The sequence below is a fragment of the Zonotrichia albicollis genome, chromosome 20 (genome assembly GCF_047830755.1).
Source record: "Zonotrichia albicollis isolate bZonAlb1 chromosome 20, bZonAlb1.hap1, whole genome shotgun sequence".
In the NCBI taxonomy this organism is placed as follows: domain Eukaryota; kingdom Metazoa; phylum Chordata; class Aves; order Passeriformes; family Passerellidae; genus Zonotrichia; species Zonotrichia albicollis.
The window spans coordinates 9,687,862-9,696,698 of NC_133838.1; the positions used below are offsets into that span (position 1 = coordinate 9,687,862).

At 65.2% G+C, this 8,837-nt stretch overlaps 1 protein-coding gene across 1 annotated transcript; it reads left to right on the forward strand.

Moving 5' to 3' along the window:
* The first annotated feature begins 1,111 nt into the window (after nucleotides 1-1,111).
* LOC141731306 (platelet-activating factor receptor-like) lies at nucleotides 1,112-2,831 on the forward strand. Its single transcript, XM_074555705.1, has one exon. It carries the CDS (start codon nucleotides 1,112-1,114, stop codon nucleotides 2,114-2,116), a length of 1,005 nt encoding a protein of 334 aa, XP_074411806.1. The 3' UTR covers nucleotides 2,117-2,831.
* Nucleotides 2,832-8,837: the final 6,006 nt, after the last annotated feature.

The following is an 8,837-nucleotide window of genomic DNA, read 5'->3' on the forward strand; positions in this document are numbered from 1 at the left end:
GTGCCCCCAGCCCCGTCAGCCGGCGCAGGGGGGTCTTAGGGTGGCTCCAGCAGGGAATTCCCCATTACATACACACACAGGTGCTCTCCCACTCCAGCTGCTGTGCCACAGGCACTAACACAGGGGGGTTTGGGATGGTGGGTGGGGGTCAGGCAGCCCCTGCCTCCCCAGCGCTTAAAGCCATCCCCAGCCTGGCTGGGTCACAGTGAGGAGCAGCCAGAGGGGACAGAACCGCTCCTGCCTGACCCGACGAGGTGAGTAACAATCGTGGTGTGGGTGAGATGGAGCATTCCCTGTGTGTGTGATGGGGAAGGAGGAGGGAAAGGGGACCCCTGAGGGATTCAGACTCAGGTCCCCCAGGCTCAGCAGCTCGTGCTCTCCGTGCCTCAGCCCGGGGCTGGGTGCTGTGCGTGCCGAATCCAGCCCTGCTGTGCTGGAAAACACCAGCTGGTGACTCAGTGCCTTTGTTGGCGAGGTGTGGGCAGGCAGTGATGGGAGGTGAAGTAACTGCAGCCCTGGATACAGCCACTGCAGCACGGTGTGCTTTCCCATGGCCAGGACCAGAGGCAGATCCCGCTGTGCAGGACTGGGGGGCCTGGGGGGATTCTGGCCCTGTGTTTGTACCCCCTGTCCCTACCTGGGTTCCTGCACTCTGCAGCTTGCTGAGCCAGTCAGTGACTTCCTCATGGCTGGCTCCATTGGGCATTTGGGGTGCTGGGAGAGGGCTGGGGTGGGTGGCCCCACAGGCACGTGCTGTGTGGGAGGTGTTAAGCCCTGCAGCTGCTGACTGGAGCCAGTGTGGCACCTTCGGGTGCCTCGGGCTGCAGCTCTGTCCCCTGGCCGTGCTGCAGCTGTGCCTGCCACTCCCTGGGAGCTCTGGATGGGCAGTTGACAGCGGCCTCTAGGCTCCCTTGTTGTGTGGGGGGACAGAGCTGGGGTCTCCTCCTCTCCTGTGTGAGCTGAGCCCTTCTGGCAGATGATGGCATCTCTGCAGGGCTCTGCCTTCAGTGCCCAGCACTGCCAGCCAGAGAGGTTGCCCTGTCCAGGCCAACATCCCTCCCCTGTCCCCAAGGGTTGCCCCTGACTGTCTCCATCTTTGCAGGAGCCCGGGATGAACAGTTCAGTGCCAGGAACGCTGCTGGTGGAACACCCTGGCGAGTGTGTGCCCAACAACCCGGTGCAGTTCGTGCTGGTGCCCATCACCTACTGCCTGGTGCTGTGTGTGGGGCTGCCGGGCAACCTGGTGGCGTTGCTGGTCTTCCTGCAGAGCGGCAAGGTGAGGAAGGCCATCCGCATCTACCTCATCAACCTCACGCTGGCTGACATCCTCTTCAACCTCACCCTTCCCCTCTGGATCCACTACTACCTGGCTGGGGGGGACTGGCTCCTCTCGGAGGCCACCTGTCGCCTGGCAGGGGCTGCCTACTACCTGGCGACCTACAGCGCCATCACCTTCATGGCTCTGATCAGCTTTAACCGCTTCTGCGCCGTGCGGGCGGCGCGCCGGGTGCTGCCGCTGCCGGGGCCCCGCGGTGCCGCCCTGGCCTGTGCCCTGGCCTGGCTGCTGGGGCTGGGCTGTGCAGTGCCCACCCTGGCCACCCACCAGACCTTCCCCACGGCCGCCGGGACCACCGCCTGCTTCGAGCAGCACGGGCGGCAGCGGGGCTATGCCTACGCCATGGTGGGGTTTTTCTCTGCCGCCTTCCTGGTGGTGCTGGGCACCTACGCCTCCATCGCCAGGGCACTCTCGGTGCCCGCTGCTGCCTCGCCAGGCTCGCACCGGCAGCAGGCCCGTACCATGGTGCTGGGGATGCTGCTGGTCTTTGTGGTCTGTGTAGCCCCCTACCACCTGACACTGGCCCCTTGGGTGGGGAGCCGGCCCTCTGCCCCTCTCTGTGCTCCCCCGGACACCCTAGATGTGCTGCACACGCTGAGTGTGGCCCTGCTCAGCCTCAACAGCTGCCTGGACCCCGTCATTTACTGCTTCTCCATCCGGCGTTTCCGCGCTGACCTGCACCGCACCCTGCGCAAGATCGGCCGGTGCTTCCCTCTGCCTCCACCGGCCCCGCCTGGGCCAGCTCCCGGTGCCCGAGCATCCTCCTTCACCTCCTCCTAGCACGGTGGGCACCGCGGTGCTGCCCTCGCCAGCCCCGCCTCGGCCAGCTCCCGGTGCCCGAGCATCCTCCTTCACCTCCTCCTAGCGGGGTGGGCACCACGGTCCTGCCCCCGCTTGCCCCGGTGCCACATTCCCGCTGGGACCCGGTCCCTGTTGCCAGGTGAGGGATCGGGAGCAGCGTGGGGGGAGCTCCGGCTTCGTGCGCTCCCCTCCTCCCACCCCGCTCTGCTCCCTGTGCGTTCCCACGCTCCGGCAGCTCCTGCTCCAGCACAGATCCTGCCCCCCGCATTGCAGGCACCGGCAGGGTGGCACTGGCACTGGGAGAGCAGCACTGGCACTGGGAGAGCAGCACTGGCACTGGGAGAGTGGCACTGGCACTGGCACTGGAAGGGTGTCACTGGCACTGGGACAGCGGCACTGGCACTGCAAGAGGGACTCACCCAGCAATGGGAGCTGAGCCACAGAGGGGTGTAGGAAGGCAGAATGGTGAAGGATGCTCAGTGGTTGCTGTCATCTCCCAGGGGTCTCCATCCTGCAGGGACATGCATGACCCAAGACCCCCATGCCATCAGCTGGGCTGTGGAAGGGTCTGTTTGAGTCCCCCTATCCTGTCCTGCAATGTCCCCAAACCTCATGCCTGCGCCCCTCCTGCTCTTGGCCAGGATTAAAAATGAACGAACCAAAGGCTCCTTGGCTGGCCCCTCACCGCGAAGTTTCTGTGCCCCGGGGAGGGCTGGATATGGGGTAACGCTGGCCCGCAGCCCAGCCCTGCTCCTGCAGCAGGACCCTGTCCCAGGGTAGATATTGCACCGGGGGCTGCTGACCCGCGCCCCCTGCCCCATTCCCTGCCCATGCGGAGGTGGCCGCGCTGGGCGCTGCCCCCACCCCGCACCCGCCGCCCCCGTTCCGTGAGCCCCGGCGCGGCGGGGGCGGCGGAGCGGGCTCGGGGCCGGCCGTAGGCGGTGTGTGGGCGGGAGATAGTGTTTTCCCAGCCCTGGCTCGTTCCTGCTGCCAGCACAGCCCCGGTGCTGCACCGGCGGGAGGGCAGAGCCGCTGCTGTGCAGCCGGGGGGGTTCTGGGTGTGCTGGGGGCCAGGGGTGCATCAGCTGCCCCCCAGCTCGGGGTGTTGCTCTCCAGCACACTGTAACCCACGTGCATGGAAGGAAATGTGAGGGGATGTGATGTCTGGGGACAGCTGGCATGGGATGGGATGGGCAGGGCGGCAGTGGGCACCAGGACGGGTGGGTGATGCTGTGCCTGTGCGTGGTCAATCATTAAAGGCTGCCTGGATGCCAGCAGAGAGGTGGGGGTGCTGGGCAAGGCCTGACCCTGGGGAATGGGGACTCTGTGCCCACTGTGACCCAGGGACAGCATGGCTCAGTGAAGCCAGAGTGGGTTCATGGGGTGCCCGTGCTGCCCGTGCTGCCTGGGCACTCTGCCCCCATGGCTGGGCTGGGTGATGCCTCCATGTGCCGCAGTGCTGCTGCTCAGCAGAGCTGGGACGTGTCCCAAGGTGCCTCAGCTCCACACCCGGCCCCAGGCCAGCTGCCTTCGACCACCCAGTTCTTCCCCTTTTGAAGTTCCTATTAAATTTTAATCCTTTTATATAACTGCTGAAGGAGGGGGCAGAGCTCTGCTCCCCGCCTGCAGCAGGAGCAGCCGTGTCGGCAATGCAGGATGCTGCAGGGCCTGGTGGGCTTGGGACTGGAGATCCCTTCCTGGGGGCACCAGGACTTTTGGGGGGCTCTCTGCACACCAGGAGTGGGGACAGCCCCAGCTCCAGCTCTGGCTCTGCCAGGGTGCCCTGTTCAGTGGGAAAACCTTGGTACTTGAATCACAGCACTGGGACATGGACAGCACTGATAGAAAACACACGTAGGGCTCTTGTTTGGGTCACGTCCCCCCACGCACGGGGCAGGGCCTGGTGAGGTGTTCTGGACTCAGCTTGGCACCAGGATGGAGCTTGTGCCACCACGCTGCTCCCGCCACCGTGCAGGGTGTTACCCAGGTTATTGTTCCTGCACTTCCAGCCCGCGCTCGCTGTAATTATTATTATTATAATTATGATCAAATTACAGGGTGTGGTGTGAGTGGCTCAGTGGGCAGGCAGCAGCGGGGTGGCCCTGGGTCTGCTGGGGGAAGGCTGGGCCTCGGGGGCTGCACCCTGCCCGGGGCTGTCCCTGCACCCTTCCTGGGGCTGTCCTGGCACCCTGGGGCTGTCCTGGCACCCCGGGGCTGTCCTGGCACTCCGGGCCTGTTCTGTCACTCAGGGACTACCCCAAGGCTGTCTCAGTACCCCAGGGCTGTCCCTGCTCTCTGTCCCCTCCCTGGCAGGCTGTGTGCCCGTGGACAGGCGTGGGTGACAGTCCCGGGGTGCCCTCAGCTCCCTGGGGTGATCCAGAGGATGCCCACGGGTGGGTACCCCTTATCTCGGTGCCAGTCTGGCTCTCCAGGAATGCCCACGGGTGGGTACCCCTTGTCTCAGTGTCAGTCTGACTCTGCAGGGGATGCCCACGGGTGGGTACCCCTTGTCTCGGTGCCAGTCTGGTTCCACAGGGCACCTCAGGGGATGCCTACGGGTGGGTACCCCTTGTCTCAGTGCCAGTCTGGCTCTGCAGGAATGCCCACGGGTGGGTACCCCGATCTCGGTGCCAGTCCGGCTCTGCAGGGCGCCTCATGGGATGCCCACGGGTGGGTACCCCTTGTCTGAGTGCCAGTCTGGCTCTGCAGGAATGCCCACGGGTGGGTACCACTCATCTCGCCCCCACAGCATCTCCCCGGCCCCACGTGCCGCTGCCCCCGCTCTCCCCGCCCGGGGGTCCCGGGGCGCCGGGAGGCGGCGGCAGAGCCGCACCGGAGCCATTTTGCGCCGCCGCCGCCCGCTCTGGCTCCCGGGGAAAATCCACCGCCGTGTCTTGGCGGCGCCGCGGCGGCCCCGCTCCGCTCCCGCCGCTCCGCGCCCGCCCGCGCTGCACTGCGGGGCCGCCGCCACTCGCATGCTGCCGCCCGCCGCGCTCCCACGCGCGGGGCGCCGGCCCGGGCCGAGCCGGGACCAGCCGAGCCCAACCGAGCCGCGCCGGGAGCAGCCGGGCCGGGGGCGGCCGAGCCGGGCCGTCGGGGAACCGCCCGGGAGCCGCCGGAGGATGTAGGAGGCGGCAGCGGGGTAAGAGCGGCGGGGGCGGCCCCGGGGGTGCCCAGCGCAGAGCGGGGGTCGGTGCCCGGGCTCCGCCGTGCCCAGCGCGGGGGGGTGCGGGAAGGGATCCTGGGGATGCTCGGTGCGGAGGGGGGGCTCTCACCAACGAGGCACCGGAGCCGTGCGGAACCGGCCCCGCGGGAGCGGGACGTGGCACCTGCGGACCCATCCGGCATCACCGAGCGGTGTCCGGGGGTGAACCGGGGAGGAAGGAGCCGGGGGATGGCCGGGGGCGTCTCAGCGGTGCCGCGGCGCTCGGCTCCGCCAGGATTCCCCGGTGGGTGGGGGAGAGGGGGTCCCCATCTCCCAGCGGGCATCCCCACCTCCGGCTGCCCGAGGCGCTGGGGAGAGCGGCGCAGCCCGCAGCCCCTCCAGCCTCCCCTGGATGGCGGCGCCAGCCATCCTGCGTTCTCCCGCTGCTGCGGAGGGCTCGGGGCAGGCCCAGGACCCCTCCTCATCCAGAGGCTCCCCCTCCCCATCCTGCCGAAGGGGTGGTGAGGACCGTGCCCGGCTGAGTGCTGAGCTGTGCAGCCATGGTCCCAGCCAGCCTGACAGGCAAGCAGAGCTTCGGGGGCCCCTGTCTGGCTGCTCCCTCTTGCTGCTGCCTTCCTTCCCCCAGACTGTTGGGGTGTCTTGGAGGAGTCGGTCTGGTCCCTCCATCCTGTGCCAAACCTGCAGAGCAAGTTGGTGCTGGGACTGCTGGTGTATCTCCATCCTGTGACATCCAGCCCCTCATGTCACCTCCCTCGCTCACAGCCGATCCCTGCCTGTCCCCTGGCCAGGAAGAGGGGACAGAGCCCGGCTGGTGGGGGTTGGTTATCCCTGTGGGAATCCAGGCAGCCTTGCTTGGTGTAAATGGGAGCAGGATCCGGTCAGCAGTGCAGATTCTCCTTTAGGAAATGGATGGAATTTTTGGTCTTTCTCAGTTTCTCACCCCCATGCTCCTCTGTTCCCCCCCGAATGCATCCATGGCTCGCAGCCCTTGAGGACTTTGTGTGTGCAGGGATGGAGCAGGGGAAGGCCACTGGGAGCTGGGCATGGCTGCAAGGAGCATGTCAGCCCTTTCAAGCATTAGTACAGCGCCGGCAGGGCTGGGAATGCAAAAATAGTCATCAAAGTGACCGTGGAACATCCGAGCCTGGAGGGGCCCCTTTTGGCTGTGGCAGTGTGGGAGCACTGACGTGGGGAGATGTTGGTGTGAGCCAGCTTTGGGGCTGCCCTGGGTGTTGTCACCCCACTGAGCACCAGGACCAGCTCCAGCCATCCCTGCTGTGGTGAACAGGGTGACAAAACCGTGGTGTCCCCCTCCAAGCCTGGCTGAGGTGGTGCTGAGCTTGGTGCCCAAATCTCCCTCCTGAGTGCCAAGGCTTGTGCCACGTGGGCTTGGAGGAGCAGCCCCCAGTCCCTTCAATCCTCCTGCTGGGCCTGGCTCCCACCCAGCAGCTTGGGCAAGGCACGGGATGAGTGAAGGGTGTTGGGAAGCCCAGGCTGGGGGTGTTTGGGGAGCCCCTCCTTCAGCCTCCCCATCAGCAGCTCAGAGGCAGAGCAGTGCCAGGAGCTGTGGGATGCAGAGCCTGCGTGGGTGGCTGGTGGCTGAGCTGGTGTGGGTCTCCCCAGCTCTGCCCACGCTCAGGGGCAGGATCAGGGCCCGTGCTGGGGTCTCATGGCCAGGTGGAGCTGCTGCGGTGGGGGCTGGGGCTCCAGATCCAGGTTTTGCAGACGCTCGCATCTCTCCGGCAAGCTGAGCCGAAACCCTGGATCCCACCCAGCCAGAAATTTGGATCTGGAGCCAAAGGTGACTCTTGGCCCTTATTGCCAACACGGGCGAAGCTAAAATCTGGATCTGAGCAGAAACAGGAGGAGCCTGGATCCAGCGCAGGGGCTGAACGTGTGGCTTGTGCTCCTTCTGGCCATCACATTGGATTTCCTGAAATAGCCTGTTGAAGACCAGAGCCCAGCAGGGACCGAATGACAGGTCACCAGGGGTGTGGAAGCCCCATCACGATCCTGGCTGCCTGCTTCAAGACGTTGGCAGCCAGCAATAATAGTAATATACGGTGCCATTGCCGGGAGAGCGCAGCGCTGCTGGAGAGCTAAGAATAGCAGGCGAGACGTGCCAGCAGAGGGGGACTCTGGGCCGGGCGGGGGCCGGGGCTGCGGCTGGACGTGCCCTGGGGGACACCCCGGCCGTGGGGTGGCAGCTCCTCCCAGCGGGAGGACATCCCTGTGATGCAGGTGGCACAGGGCAAGGGGATGTGGAGAGTGCTTGGTGCTTGGTGCTGCAGACTCTGGGTATTGCCCTTTCAGCCTGGCCTTTGAGCTTTGCCATCCCCAAGAACCAGGTGTAGAGCTTGCTCTGATAAAGTGGCATTCAGATCTTGGCCATCTCAATGGTCCTGTCATGCTTGGTCCCTCTATGAGCAGCAGCACGGGGTGGGAGCCACGTGGAAATCTATGGACAGGGCAGCAGCTCAGCACCCCACACTCACCTGCCCCAAACCAGGCAGGATTGAGCCCATTCTGCCCTGTCCTGCCCAGCAGCTCATTCCCAGGGCTACACAGTGTCACTGGCAGGGGACAGAGAGGGCCAGGCCACCACAGGTCCAAAAGCTGAGCTCTGTCAGCTGCCACAGCACGTGGCAGTGGAGCAAGTGCCCATGGGGTTGAGGAGAATTAATTTCTGCAGGGCCAGGGGTGCTGCAGCACCCCCTGTCCCCCTCCCACAGGCAGCTGTGCTCCTGCAGTGCCTGTGTCAGTGCCTCTGCAACCTGCCCTCAATCTTAATTAGATTTTCCACGTCGCCCCCCAGCTCACTCCTCCCCAAAATGCTGGAGCAGGAAGAAGAAGCCATGACATGGTTTCTAATCAGCTTCTGAATTCAGATTCCTCTCGGCTGGTGTTGGAGGCTCCTCTCAGCCTTTGCTTGGTGCTGCCTGAGCAGGGTCTGGGAGCCCTGCGAGCGGTGGCTCAGCAGCTGGGACACCCTTGGACACACGCACATGTTTGGTGACAGCAACTTGAGGAACACCTGCCAACCCCATCAGAGAGGCATCCAGCGGGCACTGTGGCTCTGCCCAGCACTGGGCACCACTGCTGTGCTTTCCTGGGGTTCATTCTGCATCACTCCAGTGTGGGAGCTGGGCACGGTGCCCCACGGCTGGTCCCAGTGTGGCTCCTCTGCAGCCAGTGCCGTGCCAGGTTTGGCTCTGCCTCCAGCACCCAGATCCTGTCAGCAGCGAGTTGTGGCTCTGAGCAAAGCCAGGGGATGCAAACAATTCCCAGAGCTGCCATGCCCCAATTAATAGCCTGTGAATCACGGTGCTGTTGGAAGAGCAGATGTTTGTGGCGTGGCTGCCAGAGCTCAGTGTTTCACCAGGAGCCTGCTTGGCCCTAAATTGGCAGCTCTGGGCAGCGGGTGGTGACGGGGCCTCGCTGCCTGCCTGGCCCTCTCCTGCAGGAGGATCAGGAGATGTTTGGGCTGGGAATCAGCTGAAGTTTTCGGTGGGCAGAGGGAAGGGGGAGAACAGC